The sequence below is a fragment of the Cordyceps militaris genome, assembly GCF_000225605.1.
Source record: "Cordyceps militaris CM01 unplaced genomic scaffold CCM_S00003, whole genome shotgun sequence".
NCBI classification, from domain to species: domain Eukaryota; kingdom Fungi; phylum Ascomycota; class Sordariomycetes; order Hypocreales; family Cordycipitaceae; genus Cordyceps; species Cordyceps militaris.
Window position 1 is genome coordinate 2,482,634 of NW_006271971.1, and position 20,108 is coordinate 2,502,741.

At 54.6% G+C, this 20,108-nt stretch overlaps 7 protein-coding genes across 7 annotated transcripts; 2 read left to right on the forward strand and 5 right to left on the reverse strand.

Moving 5' to 3' along the window:
* Positions 1-130: 130 nt before the first annotated feature.
* Positions 131-1,991, reverse strand: CCM_04413 (Na(+)/H(+) antiporter 2; the record flags this gene model as incomplete). Its single annotated transcript, XM_006669561.1, has 2 exons — positions 131-1,683; positions 1,847-1,991. The coding sequence occupies 2 exons, from the start codon at positions 1,989-1,991 to the stop codon at positions 131-133; spliced, it is 1,698 nt and encodes a 565-aa protein (XP_006669624.1).
* Positions 1,992-3,581: 1,590 nt separating this feature from the next.
* Positions 3,582-4,679, reverse strand: CCM_04414 (ribonuclease H, putative; the record flags this gene model as incomplete). The annotated part of the gene is made up of 2 exons (XM_006669562.1): positions 3,582-4,405; positions 4,490-4,679. 2 exons carry the CDS (start codon positions 4,677-4,679, stop codon positions 3,582-3,584), a joined length of 1,014 nt encoding a protein of 337 aa, XP_006669625.1.
* Positions 4,680-5,622: 943 nt separating this feature from the next.
* On the reverse strand, positions 5,623-6,951 carry CCM_04415 (tRNA-specific adenosine-34 deaminase subunit Tad3, putative; the record flags this gene model as incomplete). Its single annotated transcript, XM_006669563.1, has 2 exons — positions 5,623-6,655; positions 6,713-6,951. 2 exons carry the CDS (start codon positions 6,949-6,951, stop codon positions 5,623-5,625), a joined length of 1,272 nt encoding a protein of 423 aa, XP_006669626.1.
* A 4,573-nt stretch (positions 6,952-11,524) lies between these two features.
* CCM_04416 (6-phosphofructo-2-kinase 1) lies at positions 11,525-13,843 on the forward strand (the record flags this gene model as incomplete). Its single annotated transcript, XM_006669564.1, has 3 exons — positions 11,525-11,555; positions 11,758-12,040; positions 12,148-13,843. 3 exons carry the CDS (start codon positions 11,525-11,527, stop codon positions 13,841-13,843), a joined length of 2,010 nt encoding a protein of 669 aa, XP_006669627.1.
* Positions 13,844-14,594: 751 nt separating this feature from the next.
* Positions 14,595-15,932, reverse strand: CCM_04417 (U3 small nucleolar RNA associated protein; the record flags this gene model as incomplete). The annotated part of the gene is made up of 1 exon (XM_006669565.1): positions 14,595-15,932. One exon carries the CDS (start codon positions 15,930-15,932, stop codon positions 14,595-14,597), a length of 1,338 nt encoding a protein of 445 aa, XP_006669628.1.
* A 459-nt stretch (positions 15,933-16,391) lies between these two features.
* On the forward strand, positions 16,392-17,603 carry CCM_04418 (RNA polymerase II subunit 3; the record flags this gene model as incomplete). The annotated part of the gene is made up of 3 exons (XM_006669566.1): positions 16,392-16,487; positions 16,541-17,109; positions 17,174-17,603. The coding sequence occupies 3 exons, from the start codon at positions 16,392-16,394 to the stop codon at positions 17,601-17,603; spliced, it is 1,095 nt and encodes a 364-aa protein (XP_006669629.1).
* Positions 17,604-18,317: 714 nt separating this feature from the next.
* CCM_04419 (mitochondrial dicarboxylate carrier, putative) lies at positions 18,318-19,517 on the reverse strand (the record flags this gene model as incomplete). The annotated part of the gene is made up of 4 exons (XM_006669567.1): positions 18,318-18,402; positions 18,464-19,167; positions 19,288-19,292; positions 19,367-19,517. 4 exons carry the CDS (start codon positions 19,515-19,517, stop codon positions 18,318-18,320), a joined length of 945 nt encoding a protein of 314 aa, XP_006669630.1.
* Between the last annotated feature and the right edge of the window lie 591 nt (positions 19,518-20,108).

Here is a 20,108-nt window from a genome sequence, read left to right on the forward strand (position 1 = left end):
ACCCACTTCGGCCGTTTCAGACCAACAGTGAGTAAAGACATGGAAAATCCCCTCCTTCAGTGTCCACCTCTCACCTGCACAGCGTTCGCGTCTCTACATACGTGCTTCATCGAACACAATGGATGGGGTCTCACGAAGACGAAGCTTCATCTGGGAAGCGAATTTCACGTCTCACCGCGGGTTTGGGCTCAGCGACCGCACTCTGGGGTAGGTTGGCGTCTGATCCGGACTCAACATCGCGGAGGCGGTCGCGCAGAGATTGCGCCCGGCTGCTTGATTGGCGCGCCGAGGAGCTGCCAAAAACGCCACTGTCGCAGCCTTGAACAGGATCATCTTTGGTGCCGGGAATGCGGCGACCAAATCCGGGCAAAGCTGGTCTACCACTAGGAGCAGAGTCGCTGACATCGCCGCTCAGAGCTCGGCTGAGCGTTCGGGGCGCCATGTAACCCAACTTTCCAAGTGGGATGGACAGCCCGTGAACAACAACACTGACGACAACCATGAACCAAACGACGACGGTGACGGTATCCCGGAGATGTTTCACGTCCTCTCGAGGAACGCCGTTGTCGTCGCTCAGGTGTCTGTCAATGAACTCAGTGGCAATGTACAGATAGAAAATTGCCGACACGCCAATGGGGCCAAAGAAACCAACGAATATGGCATTCTGGCGGCTATCGATTTGATGGATCCATTGATGCATGCCGTAGATCCATGGAAGACGGCGGAGCAGCAGGATGAGAAGACCAAGCGGAATCACGCGGGAGAGCGTAGTGAAATCGTTGTGGGCAATGAGATCCCAGGGGATGACGGCACCATACCACAGGAAGATGGTGACGTTGAGTAGCATATCAACGGTGGGCTGGAGTGAGTCATCCTTGGTCTCCTGTCGGAACCAATCGTCCCATGTGAACGCATTGCCGGCGACGAAACAAGCCAGGACGTCATCGGTACCAAGGAGACCACAAGTGCCAAGAACAAAAAGACCGAGCGAGATGGCGAAAACGAGAAAGCTCTCACGATCAACCCAGCCGCGGTCTTCAGCCCAGTGAAGCAAATACTGGGCGAGTAAGCCGACGACGGCACCATAGGCGATGCTCATGAGGATGACATAGGCCCAAGTCAGCGCGAACCAGAGGCCAAATGCTTGGCCCGCACCTCCAGCGTCAGGGTCGGCCCCGGCGCCTATGTACTTGATGAGGTAGAGCGCAAAGAACAGCCAAGGGTAGCCGAGGCCATCGTTGGTGCCCGACTCGGCGACGATGAGGTCCTGCAGCACCTTGGGGATGTTCTTGTCCGCAAACTTGCCCTTGACGATGACGGCGGACAAGACGGGGTCGGTGGGTGTAACGCAGGCGCCAACAGCGAGGGCGTGGAGGAAGCTAGGCGTGCCGAGCAAGCTCCAGACAAGTAGGCTGGTGGCTATCCACATCATGGCCATGCCGGGGCCGACAAGGAGGAGGACGGACTTGGCCTCGAGCCACAGATACTTGCTGCGCAGCTGGACACCGGCGAGGACCAGCTGGACGGCGAGGACCAGCCGGGAGAAGTCGAGGGTGATGGCGTCGATGTTGGCCTCGCACTGCGTCGCCGAAAGGTTGTTTTGGGGGCAACCGGCGTACTCGTGGGGGCGGATGAATTGTGCGCCCTTGGGGCCAAAGGCAACGCCAATGACCATGGCAATGACTACATGAGTACTGTCAGTTTGTGTTGGTGGATTTCGTGCTCACGCTTTCCCTGCTCGCTTCTCTGTTGCTGGGCGTACGGGCCGTTGTGCTTGGCGATCGACTTGGCAGTGGAGTGGCGGGGAGGAGAAGGATGCCAAGGGATCAGGCCGAGTTGGACTTACGGGCTTCGGAGAGGTAAAAGTGCTCCTTGATCAAAAACGAAACTAGGCCAAAGAGCGAAATGAAACCACCGAGCAGAGCGGTGACGACATTAAAGTTGGTCGAAGCAATGGGCGCGGCCCAGATGGGGACGATATTTCTCGCCATGGCATCCAGTCCTTCCTTGTTGCTCCTGCGCTGCTGAGAGACGTTTTCAGCGGTCAGGTTGTGCGTAGTGAATGTGTATTTGAGTGAGTGAAGGGTTTCGCTTTTTCGCACGACGGGTTCAAGCCGCCCACGAGCTATTGTTAGCAACGCGGAGCAGGAGCAACAAGGACGAAGACGGGAGTGGACGAGATCTGGCTAATCATGTCGCGGTGCCAAGTGCCCAGCATAGGTGCCGAGTGGTGGGAAAATATCAAGGACCGGGAAGCTAGGGGAGCCAAGCTTGGATTGGTTTTCAGCCAGGGGAGATAAGTGCAGGCGTTGTTTTTGTATCTCGCGTTTGGACGGTATGAGTGTGGTGTGGTAGATGTGTGGAGGAAAACGCAGATAGAGAAGAGGCGTTGGTGCGCCATCTATCTGTCGGCAGTGGACCCCGCATCATGTAGGATAAAGAGGACTCCGATGAACCAGCTTCGTCACCGTCAGACGCCAGCAGCTAACGAACCAGATAAACGTCACCGAAATCCTACTAGTTCGATCTGGGTCTCTGACTTGCTAGCAAAGGGAAACCCATTGTATTTTGGATCGATTATTCCCATTGAGTAGGATTAGCGAGAGACATGCAGCAGCCCTGGTCACTGAGTGCTACGGAGGGGACGAACTATGTCAGCATCATGAATTTCAAAACATGGGTTGCTTGGCTTGTGACATTTTTTCCCTTGCATTCTATATAAATCCTCTCATAATTCCCGCATCTATATTACCAGGAGGCGGAGATGCTTCCCTCACCTCCAAGGACATGGCCCAGCTACGCACCTTCCTACCACCCATACTACCCGCCACCAGCTGCAACCACATGCAATCACGCCAGCTCTCTGCATAAGGCTGACCTTGCAGCTGAAGGCGGGATAGTAGCAGCAAATATAGTCTGCGCGCGGTATTGAGGCTTCTGCAATACTTCCCCTATCTACCCACAGGTAGCTCTAGAACCCAGGCTCTCGCCCATCGTTTGAATAAAGACGGTGCACTCTTGCTGCGAACTCCGCCAACCTGCGCCTGGCCTCCGACCTTCAATTTGCCTTTTGAATTTAATATGTACTTTTTTTGTATTCGCTGCAGATTTCTGCTACTAATACTACGGTGCCTAAGGACATCCACGGCCAGTGCGCGGTTGCTCCCGACGCCTCGCTGCTCCTTGGAAGATCGTACGCATGCATCGCCTTCCTCTCCCAACTTGTTCCTCCAACATGGAACGCGAACGGAAAAGCAAACAAACAGAACTTGGGATGGAAACTGCCAACATCATGTCCAAACGAAAAGCTCTCGTCACTAGTAATAAGCACGCGGTACCTTTCCTCGTGCAGTCTAATACAACCTTGCTTTCACAAGCATTTCCCATAGGAAAAAATACTACTTCTCATCAACCCCTTTCCTAGTTGACGGAACGGAAATATTCAAGTCTCAATGTATGAGTTTTTGTCTCTGTCCGGCGCCGTGCCAGCGTGTACCCTGGTTCATCACGCTCAACCTGCCAGCCCCGCGTCTCAACGTCCTTTACCATGCACGTGTCAACTCCTATTCCTTCCTCCTCTTTTACATCTTGGCCCCTCGCACGGCCAGGGCATCCGCCGCCTGGTTCCCTCTATCCGATGAGTGGCCCTTGACCCACTCAAACTGCGTTGTGCCGCCGGCCTTGACGCGCTCCTCCATGCGGCTGAGCACCGCGCGGATAATATCCTGGTTCTTGACCGGCTCACCCGTGGCCGTGACCCAGCCCTTCTTCTTCCAGCTCGCCGCCCACTGCGTCACGCAGTTGATGGAGTACTGGCTGTCGCTGACAATCTGCACCGTCTGGCCCAGAGGGCACATTTGCAGCGCCCGCAGCATCGCCATCAGCTCCGCCCGCTGATTCGTCTGCGGCTCGCCCTCGAGTCGCTCCGAGATGTTGCGCGCGTCGCCCGGGCCGAAGAAGACGCCCACGCCCGCTCGCGCACCGGCCTTGCCGTTGGCTAGGCTGCTGCCGTCTGTGTACACCCGGATGAGGTCCGCCGGTGCCTGCGGGAGCGCGAGTGGCGGCGGTACCCGCGTCGTCTTGGTCGGCTTCTTCACTTGCGTCGGCACGTCAATTTTTGTCCCGCTGGATGTCGTGGCGGTGGGTCGTTCGCCGAGCGCCATGACAGCCTCCATGCTGCCATACTCGCGGATGTAGTCGACTGCTTCGGCGCGGCTGTTGAAGCGCTTGTATTTGGGTCCTTTGACGCCTTTTATGGCTTCCGCCGCGTCGTCCCATTCGTGAAATATGCCTGTCGGGTTGCCCACCGCAACCGCGTAAAACTTGGCCGGTCCTTCTGACGTTGTCGCAACCTTCTTGCCAGCCGCAAATGCTTCCGCGTCGGACCTCGAAATGAACGATCGAACTGTAAAACGCCAAGGGCAGCCATGTTAGTAAACGCGTAACCTGATAATTCCAACCAGCGAGAGTTTAAATGTCCCCGACGTACATAATGCTCCTTTGAACCCTGCCGTCTGCTGTGCGCACTCGACATAGGTTGTGTAGACACCCGGTCTGAAGCCGACCTGGACGGCGTAGAATTTTTGTACGTTGTCCGTTTTCCTCTTCTTAGAGGCGCTCGGCGAGGCCGTGGACGAAGTCGGCACAGTCGACGACGCCGCTGCTCGCTTCCTGTTCATCATGGACGGTGGCAACGCGGGTAGTGGGGGGTATCGGGAGGTCGTAGTCGTGGTGGCAATGGTGCGTCGTCTGGTTGTCGCAATGAGAGCGGGAGGAGCAGAGGCACTCAAATATACCTGCGTCGCAATTCGGTGTCGCGCGCAGGCAGGTGGCCGCGAAACGTATGGTGAAAGGTAGTAGGAGCGGCAAAGGGAGGAGGTTTGCATTGATTGCTGGGCAGGTATGAAGCCAACGCCTAAAGGAGTGATGCTGATACCGAGAAAAATGGCAAATGGCTACACAACCGCCATTGTTCTTGAAACGAGAGTGGGCAAGCGATCGTCGTGATAGCGTCTTGTAGCAGTGCAGTCGTCAGAGGCCCGCGACTGCTCAAAGGGCAGAAATTCTTCAATCCCAAGGTCAACTGTTTTGTTGTGGGGTGTTGGACTCTTTGGAAACGCGAAAGCTTTGGTATGGGCCGGCCTTGGCTAAAGTGGCGGTAGCCCGAGGCGCCCGCCCCGCGCTACAGGACGCCCCCCCGGCTTGCCTTGCCAACAGTACAATGAACGGCCGCTGAACAAGAGATATATACCAAGCACGAAATGACTCAAACATTCACAATCGTGTTAGTATACCACAGTGTTTTTCATTATAATGTACAAGTCTCATAGCTCCAGCAAACCCCAGTATTGGCTCCAAAACTTCGTCACTCGCCAGCGCCGGTCCTATGTACCTCGCGCGGCAGAACCTCCATGCCCGTCCACTGACAGCCTTCCCAGATACTCGTAGCACTCCTCGATCCAGCAGGGACGAGACCTTGTTCAAGCTGCAACATGTAAAAATGGAGTATGTCAATATTTCCGCAGCAGTAGCCGTAGCAATAGCATAATATGCGGTGCTCAGAGCCGCAATGTCCTTCAAACAGAGCCAACGAGTCTGAAATTGACCCAGGAGGCGGTAATCCTAAACATGAGTGGTCGGGTCCAAAGTCACCAGGTCAAAATTAGCATCTTGCTCCAGCTCCCAGGCCAGCAAGCTCCAATTGAGCTCCCGCCTCCAGAAGAGACCCAACCCTCTTCCGCCTCCGTCAGGACGATCGTCTGAACTCAAGCCACCAGTTCTTGGCATGTGGTTGCAGAATACCACCTTGCCCATTCTGGCGTGAAGAATAGCCATTGAACATGCCACACAAGGTTCATGCGTCATGTAGAGCTCCAGCCCATGACACAAATAGCCGTCCTTATTCGGGTGCTCCTGTAGGAAGCACTGCTTCTCAGCGTCGAGAATCGGTCCGTCATGAAAAGCGTCAAACTCGAGCGTTGGCAGATCTAAAGTCAGATCCGCGGCTTGCCTCTCATGACGAACAAGCTTTTGTGCGACCATGCTAATAACACGGAGGACACAGTGCGCCATGGGATTGCCGACGTCTCCGAGCAGGGGATCCTGATGCCAGCGCGCATCGCCTGCCACGGCAACAAGCTGGGCGCCATGCTCATCTCTCTGCACAACGACCGCTCCTATAGCTTCTCCCAAACCTTTACCCTTGGCGTCGTCTGCCACGCGCTGGGCCAACGTCATCCACATGATCGAATCGTCCTTGATCTCGTCAGTACCTCTGGCCACTATGCTAGGGTGCGGTCCCAAAGGGTTGTTCTTCCGATAGACCGTTGGCCAGAACTGTGAGGACCACATAGCAGCCTGAATTTGTGACGTCGGGGCCACAAGTGGGACTGGGACCGTGGAAATCCAGATGTCCAGCCCTTCAAGGAGGCTGACAGTGGAAAGTGTCGCTGCCAGCTCTTCTTCTGTGGTATCCGAGGCTTCACAACACATGATATAGAGCCACATTGATTTTGCAAAGTGGACCAGACGGCCTTCAGGGGTTTCGTTCATGAACTTCGTCTTTAGATGGGCAGGCAAGTCCGCGGGCTTTGCACATCCTCGCAGATGAGGTAGGGGGTTAGCGCTACCACCAGGTCGCGTAAGACGCAATGCACTGATATCATGGTAAGCTTCCGAGCACAGGGCCATCGGTTCGATGGGAGCAACTCACCCAAGGACTTCGGCAGCAGCCTTTGCTGGAACTCTAGTGATGAAAGCCGGGACAATGGTATGGTCTTGTCGAACCTCTTGTGTTGTTTTCAGAGGAATTAAAACGCCGGTCTTGGGTTGAAGAGACTTGATATCATCAATCAAGGGGTTCGGCAGGACCCCAGCGGTGAACTGTGATGCTGGTACAGCGGCCACCGAGGCACTGTGCTCTAGATCCCGGTCCATGCTGTCTCCGTTCATGTTGAAGTTTGTGGCTGGCGGCTAGACAATCTCGAAAGGTGTTCAAATCACCACTGCAATAGCCCAGGAAAACTTTGAATTCTCGACGGCGATGCAGCTGATGATAGATGTCTTTGGTTGGGCAAGCAGTGTACGACTTGGGTGCTCTCTTTCTGCGGTAGTGGCCTGGGGGGTGCTGATTTTATAGCAGCCTGAGCTCGTTCCCGTTGCCCGCCTCCTGGTTCGTTCTGCTGCAGCTGCGGCTGCGGCATACGAGAAAACAGCAGTGTAACTGGAAGGAGTGCTCCCGATGGAGCCTGGCGTTCGATCGTACTCCTTCGGCCGCAGTCCAGGCGATGGTAGTAAGCTCTATGATTTTGTGACCGCGTCTTGGAATACCAGGCCAAGAGAGGCGAATGGTTTGATGCAGGAGGGACAATTGCTGCGCGTGTTTGCGTCTGTAAAAGATACGGCCTGTTGTGCTACAAACAGACTTTTTTTTGGGCAACAGGCAGGCGCCCGGCAACGATGCGAGGGGTTGCCAGTACCGCAGACTACTACAGAATCGCGGGAGGGTTGTATCTTTTTGCTTCCGATATCCGATTAGACGAGAACAGGCGAATGGTTGTGCTTCTTGGGATTGTTCATGATCCAAAGGTTTGATGTTCTGCAGGAATTTTTGTGGAGCTGGCAGCGAAGCACGATGCCTCGCACTCCCGCCACTTGCTGATGGCTTTTGAGGGCACAAGTAAAACCAGCAGTGAAACTTGCATCTCAACCGCTTCGAGAATGCTTTCCGTCTCTCACAATGTCTTCGATAGACCTGTTTCTTGGTTGATGGTCCCGGATCCCTCGTATTGGTCTGTTGGGCCTGTAAGCCCTGAAAAGCGCCAGTCACAGCAGCTTATCCTGCATGGAATTTGTTGAGGTTTTTGTGCAGCGCTTAAACCTCTTCAATCTTCATCTAGAAAAGCAAAATATGCCCAATCAGTCACTCGCAGCGCGTCCTTGGTGGGATGCATCTCGGGGTAGAATATCCGGTCTACGGGTAACAATGGCTCTGGTCAGGCACTGCACTGGATGCGGCCAACATTCGACCAAAACCTTGCTCTCCTGAGGACGCCAGACGAGATAGGCAATTTTTACCAAAGAGACAGTTACCTCTTGGCTGTTTCTTGACATGACCAGATAAGTGAACAGTGCTAAGAATAAAAGTAAGGAGAAGGGAGTACAGGATAGAGCAGAACAAGATAACAAGCTGTTACTTCAAGGGCAATCCGACGTCTGGGTAGTGCGTCACCTATTATTAACAGCCCACGTTTTGGCATGAATGGCGCAGAAGAAGCACGACTGCACTGCCGTGACTACGGATACCACACCACCTCGACTTTCGACCTTTGACTATCATTTATTATTGATTAATAATTAATAATGGTACGCTACCGTTATTCGTAGTGTTTCTGTTTATTAAGAGCGGTCCGACAATGTTTCGTACTCGCAACGCATGACAGGGACCACCTAACCAATAATTTAAGCATAGACTTGTGTCTTAAAAGTTAGGACGGGGGGTACCGCCAACCCGGGACATTCAAGCGGCAAGTTTGTTGAGGAATACCGGGTGTTTCAGTCGAAAGGGGCAAAGTTTGCTGATATTGGAGTTGAATCTCGGTGGACACGGAGTCACGGACCAAGCCAAGGGTAGATGGCGGGATCTCGGGCGAAGTGGCTCTGAGAGAGGAGGATAACTAGTTACATAGATGCGCCCGCCGGATTGGTCTCCCAAGGTGGAAGAGAACCTTGTGAAGAGACTACGTAGGATGGGATGGTACGTAGCAGTGGATATTGTAGTGAATCCATCGTGAAAAGAGGAGGCTTCCCCAATTTGCCCTAAAAAGAAGCTGGCCGACGGAAGGACGGGCTCCACTGATAAGGCGAAAGAATCGAGCTGGAATTTTGTAGGCTGTAGAACATGGATGCGTGGGTAACATGGATTCGCCTGGAGCTAAGCAGTTGGAGTCGTTATCTCTGTGCAATAAAGTATCAGGGACGCCGCGCCATGAGCTGGATTTGGATGGACCCTTATATGCGGAGTAACAGTGACGGATACACGGATACATACTACTTGCTCAGGATGAGAAGCGGCGTCCACAACACATATGTAGGTGGAGGAGGAGGTGGCATTACAGATGCTGTAGCCAACCTGTCCGAATCTGCGGAGCGGGGTGTTGGAGAAGTAGAGCACGCGCCAGTGGACATAATAATTCGTTAACTACATTGACACTGGAGGCGCGAAGTGAAATGGCCCGAAGGCGCGCGGTGGCGCCGCCAGTGACTGCTTCATCATGTCCGCTATCGGCATACCGCCGCGGCGAGACATGCTTTTGATGCTAGTGCAAGCAACCATGCTTGTACGCCATTGTTTCTCACTACCTACATGGGAACATGACGTTGCGCGGCATTTACGAGCGCGGGGAAGATTGAGGGGACGGGGAATTGACCTGCTCTTTGCGCGCCAAACTTGGTCCGCCGTCGAACAAGACAAGTGAGGTGCTGAGGAGAGTAATAATAGGCACGATGCGCGCAAGAAGAGCATGTAGCTTACGAGCCCCGAGTGGCCGTTCCGGTAATACTCCGACCATAACTACTGTGTTATACGGCAACATGGGGTGCATATGGACAGGTAGACTGACCTGTACATTGACATGCACTATTAGTGGGCAGCATGTAGCGGTAGTGCATGTCCAAGATGGCTGGTGGTGGGTGAGATGATGGGGCGAATGCGTGTCCCATCTGCTACCTTTAAGCAGCATCGCATCGCATCACATCGCATCACATCGTGACAGAGCTCCTCGTTTCGGGGAGCCGTCGGACAGGCTGCTACCAAAAGATGGGACACGTAATTGACTTGGTTTCGTCCCGGGCTTGATCCTCCTCTCCGTGCTTAGTAGAACTTGACAAACAAAATTAAGGATTTCGCAGAAAAAAAGAAATAAGAATAAGAATAAAGAAAGTATCAGACGAGTCACAGCTGCAACACGCGATCTACCACTATTTTCTTTTACTACTGTGATATCGCGCCGGCCGCTTATTCTTAGTGTGGTGTGACACACGCGTAGGTGCAATGTGGAACAAGAGCTTAAAAAAAAGAGAGCGTTACGTGGGCAGTCGCATGTACATGCGTCGTGTCTCTTGACAAGCCATGATCCGCGCAGGAGAGGGTGTTGCTGGTTTGAATCAGTGATCCGCGCAGGAGAGGGTGTTGCTGGTTTGAATCAGGGTCTCTGGTTGCGAGACATGAGACCGGGCCTGATCGCATGCCGAGATGCACTCTTGTTTTGGCGGCCGCCGTGCCTGTGTTTGTGGATAGGGCCAAGAATTCTGACACGGGGAAAGTCATCATCCCAGGCATTCACATTCAGGGTTGCGAGGGTTGGGGCAGTCGGGTCAATGCCCCGAAAGTGGCTTGTGCATGCCAAGTAAGAAAGTTGCCAAGTAAGAAAACTTCCTTTGCAATCGGCGGCGCCACTAGTTTTGTTTAGTTGAATGGGTTGGATGGTGAGCCATACAAGTTGTGGTGGTGGTGTAAAGTCAAAAGGCGACAGGCCGCGTTGTTTTTTAGTAAGGTAGTTAGCTAGCCCTGTGTGGGCGACTTTTATTACTCGACGCCCTCCCCCAACCAACTGACGCGGGGTGCTTTTTTTTTTGCTCTTCGTTACACTTTCTGCGTGGTCGATATTAACTCTTCCATTTTTTTTTTCTATTCTTGGATATTTATTCCATTTTCGCCTCGCCTCCTCCCTCGATCTCGCTTGCCGCTGATCCTTCAGGTCTGGTTATCTGGTTGTTTCAGCGCCGTCACACGTCATACTGCATGCCCTGCCTAGTTGCGCTTGGCAGACGACTTGTTGACTCGGGCTCTTCTTCCTGCTTTGATTCAGCAGAGTTCAAAAGGCCCAACAACGACACGACTTTTCCAGCAGAAGAAAGAAACCATCTGCTCTTCTGCACACGCAACTGGGATTTTCTCTCTTTTCTCTCTCTCACACACAAACTGGGTCACAACTCGATAGCCAAAGTCTCCATTTCAACACAGAACCACTTCGACTTACAAGAACTCCGCCTAGTTCGACTATCTCGAGTCAGCGGCGCCACCCCATCATCAATCGTTTCCAGCAGGGTTCCAGGGCTTCCAGCGGTGCCGAGTCCCCTGAAAGACGCCTCATTCTCACCTTGTCCCCAGTGGGCAGTCCCCCCGCCCAGTCACTGAGCTTGTCTCTCCCACGGGGCCGGTCTCGCAGCTTCTCCAATTGTCAACCTCCAAAACCCTCAAAAAGCGACTTTAGCGCCTTCCATTGGCCATCCCTCACTGAACCGCTGAACCCACCAAGTTCTCACCGAACCATCCGCTAAATCGCCCTCTTTTTCTTCGGTGTTGTCGGGGTCCTTGCACCGACCACTCCCTGCCTACTAAGGTACCTCACGTTATTCATAATACTACAGCCCATTTGCCTCAGGTGGCTCTCGAACAGGCAGCACCTTTTTTTTTATACTTTTTCTGTTGGCGCGCGCTGGCCGCCCACAACCTCTGGCCTCGATGCCTTCCGCTGTGCCTGTTGCCCAAGCTGGTGTGTCATCACTCTCCTTTCTACCTCTCTTTCTCTTTATCTACCTCTCTTTCTCTTTATCTACCTCTCCTTCTCTTTATCTACCTCCTGCTCTTTGTTGCCCCGACTATTCCCCTTCCCTTCTACCCATCATCGCCTTCTTTACGCGACCACACTTTTACATCTCTATTTGCGCTCTGTTTCTTACTCCTCGCTACCGCAGACTCGGGATCACGATTTGCCCAACTCTCATCCTTGGCCAAACTTGCCATGAACAACCATCTCGGCTCCTCGCCACCAAACTCGCTATCGCCCACCATTCTTTCACCAGAGAATCAGCTTTCTGTCCAGAACCTTGCAAACGATGTAGCCTTGACGCAACCTCGTCCTCCCACTTCGGCTCCTGCCTCTGCCATGGCCGCCCTCCTGCGTGGCACCAACGACTTGACTGAGACGCCACCCTTCCCGCGCAGCGTTGGTTCGACTGCGCCCAGTTCTCCGCGAATGTCAGTCGCCACCACAATGCCTAGAGCTTATTCGGCAATGAAGTTCATTGTCGCATTAGTCTCGCCTTCGCAATTAGTATGTTTTCGGACGCTAACAATGTGCGCAGTCCTCCCCATCGTCAAAATTCTGGATGTCAAACGCCTCGAGTCCGCCCCCATGCAACTACCCTCAACATCCCGGGTATGACGAGATCCCGCGTCTCGCCAGACGGCCGAATCCCCCATCGAGATGTAGCCGCGAAGCTTGTCATTATCATGGTCGGCTTACCCGCCCGTGGAAAGTCCTACATCACCAAGAAGCTGCAACGCTACTTATCCTGGCAACAACACGAGTCCAGAATCTTCAACGTTGGCAACAGACGCCGAAATGCCGCCGGAATCCGCGTCTCGGTGCAAGCCAGACTTAGCCCAGAGCATCCTCGCCTCGACGGGCCCGTCCATGCCGCCTCGATTCTTCTCAATGGCCGACCTGCGCCCATGCCCATGGCTGGCGCCGATGACACCCCCACCGATCTGGACCTCAATAACACCGATGACCAAATGGACCAGTCTGCCAAGTTCTTTGACCCCAAGAACGAAAGGGCCTCTGCTCTGCGCGAGCAGGTCGCCATGGAGACCCTAGATGAGCTGCTCGACTACCTTCTCATTCAAGGTGGCTCCGTCGGCATTTTTGACGCCACCAACAGCACTATTGCTCGCAGACAACACATTGTCAACCGCATCAGAGACCGCGAGCCTAAGCTCGGAATTCTCTTCATCGAAAGTATTTGCAGAGATCCCCTACTTCTCGAAGCCAACATGCGACTCAAACTTTCTGGTCCCGACTACCGTGACAAGGACCCTAAAAAATCGCTCGAAGACTTCAAGAACCGTGTCGCTGCTTACGAGAGCGCCTACGTCCCACTCGGACAGTATGAAGAAGAGAACGATATGCAGTATATTCAAATGGTTGATGTCGGTCGGAAACTCGTCCAACACAGACTCAAGGGTTTCCTCAGCGGCGGAATCAGCACCTACCTATCCAGCTTCAACTTGGCACCCCGCCAGATTTGGATGACGCGGCATGGCCAGAGCATTGACAATGAGCTCGGCAATCTCGGTGGTGACTCGCCGCTTACCGAGCGCGGCCACTGCTATGGCGAGTCTCTCTACCGCTTCATCACGCAGAAGCGCAAGGAGTGGATCATGGAGCAAAAAAGCAAGATGGCGCAAGCCAGCTTCCCGCCCCTTCCAGGTGACAACACCCCACCATACCCAGATATGAACAGGGAGATGGACGAGAAGAACTTTTGTGTTTGGACCTCGATGCTTCAGCGCAGTGCCGAGACTGCCGAGTACTTTGAGGCAGACGACGATTACGATGTCAAGAACTGGGAGATGCTCAACGAACTCAATACTGGTCAATTTGAAGGCATGACGTATGAAGAAATTGCCACAAAGCACCCTGACGAGTTTCACAAGCGCTCCGAGGACAAGCTCAACTACATTTATCCTGGTGTCGGTGGCGAAGGGTACCTCCAGGTTATTAGCCGTCTCCGTGACATGGTCCGTGAGATTGAGCGCATCACCGACCATGTACTCATCATCGGACACCGCTCCGTCTGCCGTGTTCTCATGGCCTACTTTATGGACCTCACCCGCGACGATATCACCGACATGGATGTTCCCCTCGGCATGCTCTACTCTATTGAGCCCAAACCCTATGGCATTGCTTTCCATGCCTACAAGTACAACGAGGTGCAGGGCTGGTTCGACGAGCTCCCTCATTACAGGCCCCAAAAGGCGGCCCGCGGTACTGTCTAGGCGAGACCGTCATAACGGCTCGACCTTAACGACGTGTACAACAAACAGACCTCAAACAGAACGAGGTCAAGGAGTAATGGTGTTTTCATTACGTTTAGGACTTCATTTTTTATAGAACGTGGGGGATTTTTTACGGCAAGTTTCACAAATCACACTGTGCAGCAACAGAAAAGGGAACCACAGGAAAAAGACCTTGCAACGCCGCCGCATACACCAAACGCAAAAAAGCATTATGCGATATACCCAAGACTGTTTTTATTAGACTTCCCGCGACAGACATGCGGGAACAACCCCCTACACCATGATACCAACGGCGTTGTTTGCTTTTCTTCTGTTTTCCTGTTTCTTTTGCGGCGAATCAGAGTTGTGGGCAAAACTTTGTACTGTTATATGAGACTGTTTTGTTTGGGTTGCTTGTTGTTTTTTTTTTTGGCCCTCACATGCGCCTGGGTACTCTGGAGTGAACTCTGATGATGATGATTGCGATGGTCTCTCTCTACTTTTAGCTTTTCTTAGGCAGTTTGTTATTTTAGCGAATACTGTGTTACAAACCTTCTTTTACGCTTGTGCTTTGTGACTTTTCAAAGGCGAGTTGTTTCTAGACAAAATAGATAATGTGTGATTTGTTACCTTGTTAAAACACGGAGGGATACGGAAAAATAAAATCTGATATTTTCATACAAACGAACGCCATGCAATGCTAATAATTCCACAAGAACAACTCCCAATACTGTTTTCCGCCCTGCCCCCGTTATTTTTCCCTCGACAAGATCATCTTCTGTCTCTCGCTCTGCCTCTTCTCAAACTGCTTCTTGGTGTGCTTGCGCTCATTCTCCTCCTTGCGCTTGATGCTCTGGAGCTCGTCCTTCTTGATGCTAGCCGCCTTCTTGACCACCTCAGGGACGTGCCTGTGGCGGCTGATGCGGCGAATCTCGGGCATGTGCCCGTAGCGTTCGACCAGCGCGTCATTGTACTCGAGCGCCTGGCGCTGGCGCGACGACTTCATGCCCTGGCGCGCCGACGCCTTGGCGCGCCACAGCCGCACGTTGCCGTCGTCGGAGCCGGACAGCACGTACTGCGCGTCCGGGGTCCAGCGGGCGGCCATGACGCGCTGCATGCGCTTGGTGTGGTAGACGTCGCGCGAGTGGCCGTCCTCGCGGCGCCAGAGGCGCACGGTGCGGTCCCAGGACGCCGTCACGAGCTCCAGGCCGGTCGGGGAGAACTCGACGTCCAGGATGGCGGCGACGTGGTCCTTGAAGACGTTGAGGGCGCGGTCGAAGCGCCGCATGTCAAAGAGGTACGCGTTGTGGTCCTCGGACGCGGTCGCGAGGTTGAAGGCCTCCATTGGCGACCACGCCACGCGGTTGGTGGCAAATTTGAGCACCGTCTTGGCGACGGGGGTGGACGTGCGCAGGTCGTACAGCACGATAGAGCGGTCCGTCGCGCACGACGCCAGGATCGACGTCTCGACCTGGTTGAACGCCACGTCGGTGATGGTGTCGGTCGACGTCGGCCACCTGAGCATCTCGGGCGCCGCCGTGTGCCGCTCCAAGTCGTAGATCGAAATGACGCTCGACGCCGCAGCAAAGGCCGCGCGCGAGCGGTGGTGCGACAGCGACGTGAACGCGCCGGCGCCGAGCCACGAGGACAGCGGGGCCGCGCCGCTCGGCGTGTGGTACGGGTCAAACAGCTTGACGGTGCGATCCGCCGCGCAGGTCAGCAGCTTCCGGTCGAGCGTCCAGGTCATGCCCTTGACGATGTTCTCGTGTGCTGTCGTGTGCCACGCCTCCTCCTTGGTCGCCAGGTTGAAGACCTTGACCACGCCGTCGCCACTGCCACTCGCAAAGTGGTCGAGCGAGTTGGGGTCCTTGGCCATGGAGTAGACGCCGTCGACGTGGCCGCGGCCGAGCTGGGCGATGAAGGGCGACGCGTGCAAGCGCTCGAGCTTGACGGCGTTGAGGGCACGCTTGTACTCGCGGGCGCGCTCAAACGGGTGCAGCGCCGGGTCGAGGTTGCGAGACTGCCTGGGGGCGTCGGAGCCAGGTGCATGTTGTGCGGCCACCGACCGGCTGATGGCCTTGACCTTCATTGTGGGAGATTGTCGGATTAATCGATCGGGTGCGTAGTAATAAGAAATCGAGGGGCGTCGGTTTCGGTTCCTTGCTTCTTAAAGTTTGATATAAATGAAGGACTTGGTTGTAACAGTTTGTCAAAAAAAGTCGGCCATCGTCCAAAAGTTTGGAGGTTGGTGGGGATATTTTTTTCTTATCGCCCTGTTCTGCAGGGCGATAAGCGGGTTGTTGCGCTTAGTCATGTTGCGCTACAGTTGGTAGCCTGGAGGCGCGAGCAAGCGCAGAGGTTGCTGAGCAAGGCAAGTTCTTGAATCGACGCCTGTGATAACACGAAAACCGCGACAACGCTCTGTGTGACGACCACTTGTGCGCTAGCGTGCAGCTCTTGATCCGAAATTCACATTCGAGATACAATACACGTTGCTTCTTGACCATTTCCCACTCAATCGCCGCAGCGCGCGTGCGCAAACTTGAAGATGGACGGCATGAACTACGAGCCGATGATGACGGATGAGGATGCGGAGCAGCCTCGTGTGACGATTTTGGCGGTAGGAAAAGCTCGAGTGAAAGCTGTGCGATGAGGACCTTGCTAATCCCAGGCCACCTGGCCCCTGTCCCTTTGCAGGCCGATAGCACAAAAGTCGAGTTTGTCCTGGCGAAGACGAGCCTCGCCTTTGCCAACTCCCTGCGTCGCGTCATCCAGGCCGAGGTACCCACAGTGGCCATTGAGCTGGTCGAGATTGAAGTCAATACGTCGGTGCTAGCCGACGAGTTCATCGCGCACCGACTGGGCCTGATCCCGCTCGACTCCAAGGACGTCGACGAGCTCAACTACTCGCGCGACTGCGACTGCGACCACTACTGTGAGCAGTGCAGCATCACGCTCACGCTTCACGCCAAGTGTACCACGGACGAGAACATGAAGGTCTACGCGCGCGACCTCATCGTCGACGGTCGCCACGCCACGTCCATTGGCACCCCCGTCATCAACGACCCCGACGGCGTCGGCTGCCTGCTCGCCAAGCTGCGCAGGGACCAGGAGCTGCGGCTCAAGTGCGTCGCGAAAAAGGGCATCGCTAAGGAGCATGCCAAGTGGATGCCCACGTCGGCCGTGGGTTTCGAGTACGACCCGCACAATAAGCTGCACCACCTGGACATGTGGTTCGAGAACAATACCGATCCCGACAAGGAATGGTGAGTCGATATATGGATCCGCATGTGGACGTTGCTAGAATGGAAGACTGACTGTTGTGTGTAGGCCAAAGAGTAAATACGCGGGGTGGGAGCCGGAGAACAAGGGTGAGCCGTTCAACTACGACGCCGTACCGGAAAACTTCTTCTTCGACGTCGAGACCTCGGGCAGTATGGAGCCCGACCAGATTGTGCAGAGCGGCATCCGCGTGCTGCAGCAAAAGATTGGAGGCCTGCTGAAGAGCCTCGATCCGCGCAAGTACGGCGGCGAGGAGGCAGGCGGCGGCGGTGGTGGCGACTTTGACGGACCTCGTAGCCCGGACATGAACTTGGAGGGCGGCACCACACCCTGGCAGGACGGCGGCTACACGACGCCGTACGGAGGGGGCAACACGACGGCCTATGGCGGCGGCGGCGGTGGTGGTGGCGGCAACACGGCTTACGGCGGTGGTGCGGGATACGGTACCACACCGTACGGCGGGTCGAGTTGGCAATAGTTGGGTTTCGGCGGGGATATTGTGTACCAAGATTTTGGGGCATATTTGGGTCGAGAAACGGATGAAAATGAACTATCTCGGCGTTTTATGTTTTGCGAACGTTTTTTGGGGTACCCTTCTCTTTGTTCTCATGTGACTAATTGGTTGGCGTCGTTTTCCTTTTTGTTTATAATACCGGGATTCAGGGTCGTTGTACAGTAATGATATAAATCACGAAAACAGCATACAGTGAATGAATAGAAGGTGGTTCTCGGACGGGCTGTGAGCAGCAAGTGTGCTTCTTGACGGAGACAATGCTGATATGTCTCGTGCAAGTGGTGGTTGGCGACGAGCTTCCTGTCATGCACTATTCAACAGCATGGGCAAAACTGACACTGCCAATCAAGGGCTAACTTTCTAGTCTCTGCTTAACAACGACATGACACTGAGGGAACCACGACGACAGGCGTGACCAGGGCGATTGAAGTATAAATTCTATATCATGATAGCAAGTCTACATAGAGTGCAGCAAAAAGAATTGCCCATACCATTATTTCCAATATCAGCCATCGCTGGCATTTGCGTGTGCTCGTCAGAATAACAAAGGCAACTGTCTGCCAAAACAAGTCTCAGATCCGTATCCGTAAGCGCAAAGAAACCAAAACGCCATCTCGAATGCTCCATTCTATAATCCCATGCCGCACTTTTTTCTTTCATCTAAACCCATTGCTAGCTCTACTCCTTGCCATCGTCGATCCCTTTGGCCGCTCTATACAACTTGCGGTGCGCTTCTAAGAAGAGAAATGTGCAAATAGTGTGCCTATCAGTGGGTGTTAGCAGTGTGGCCTTGTGTCAAAGGTGTGTTCAGTTTTGTTACGTACGGTCCGAGTCGCAGGAAACTGGGGACCCAGCCCTTGAACATCCAGCGCATGCCCTCGGTGCGGGAAATGTCGCCAATGACCTGCACGATGCCCTGTTTCTTCGACGACGACATCACGCGCGTCTTGATGACATCGATGGGGCTTGTGGCCGTGGCCGCCGCCAGGCCGGCGAGAAATGACGCGGTAAAGTGCGTCGTCATGGTGTCGCCCAGGGGTGTGTACTCGAGCAGCAGGCGCTTAAAGGTGTCGTAGGTGGCGAGCTGGCCGGCCGTCATGACGGCAGCGCGGCTCGCGTTGGGCAGCCAGCCGCGAAAGTAGCTCGAGACGAGGCCCTCGTCGCGGGCCATGCGGACCATGCCGTCGAGGGCGTTCTTGTAGTTGCGGCGCTGGGCGGGCGGCAGCGCGGCGTCGTGCTGCATGCGCACGTTGAGCACGTCGGCAAAGTTGCCGGCGACGCCGCCGAGGAACCCCGAGGTCATGGCCATGGCCGTCAGGGCCGGGAAGCCGGCGGTGCGCCCGGTGCGGGTGTAGCGCGTCTTGAGCTCCTCGTAGACGCCGAAGCGCACGGTCGAGTAGGTTAGCTGGCGCAGGAGCGAAGCGGAGATGCCAGAGTATAGGCCGATGAGGCCGTCGTTTTTGAGAATGTGGACAAAGGTGCCGCTCATGTTTTGGGGGGCGTTGCCTTGCCGCGTTTGCAATCGGACCTACGGCGCAGGTTCACGTTAGTCTTCTTCATTTTATTTTTGGACAGTCGCAGACGGTATCATGGCCAATGGCTCAAAACTTGAGCTCGAATAGAGGGAGGGGTGTCGCAAATGTCGTACCTTGACTAAATGGAGGGTTAGCAAACAACGTCATCGGGAAGCGCCTGACCGGCGATCGGACGACGATAGAGAGACGTACCCAAATCTAAGGGATGCGTGACGCAGGCGGCCAAGCTGCTGGCGCTGCCGCCGAACCAAAAGGGATAGCGAATGGCGGGCGCGACCGTCTTCTTCTTGGGGCTCGTCTGCGCCGGCAGCCTTGAGGCCGATTCCTGTGCCGAGCTGCTCATGTTGGAAAACAGGTCTTTGCGATGCAACAAATTGGGCAGCGCAAACAGGAGAGATGAAGGAGGGGAAAGGGAGGGGAGGGCGAGAAACTACCGCGACATGCCGTTGTCAGTAGTTTTGTAAGCACGGCTGCAGGTTTGTCCCAAAATGTCGTGCGACGCAAAAGGGAAGGGAAGTCAAAAAAGGTATCAAGCTGGTGAGAGCAAGGTTTAATGATATCGGGCCAAGGCTCGTTTTGTCTCGGCAGAGCGCCGCTGGCGCCGAGCTGGAGCCGTCTAGGCGGAAAAGGAAAGCAAAGTACCTGAAAAAAATTGGAAAAGCTGGGCCTGTGGTTCGCTGGGAGAATTCCGCGGTCCACTGTCGTCATCACTTTATAGCGGTTGTTTTTAGTGCACCACGCCCCGGGTGACCAGAAGTAGGTCCGGACTCGTTTGGTGCAGTCAATCTTGTCATTGAAATTAACACGAGTAGCGTCAATATTCTGAACGACGGGGAGAGTGCTTTCAAAAACTTCAATTTCTCGTCGATCGCTGTTTGTGCCGTGGCGGACCTACTGTCCGGCGTCATCGGCGTTGTCGCCGACAGCTAGCTTC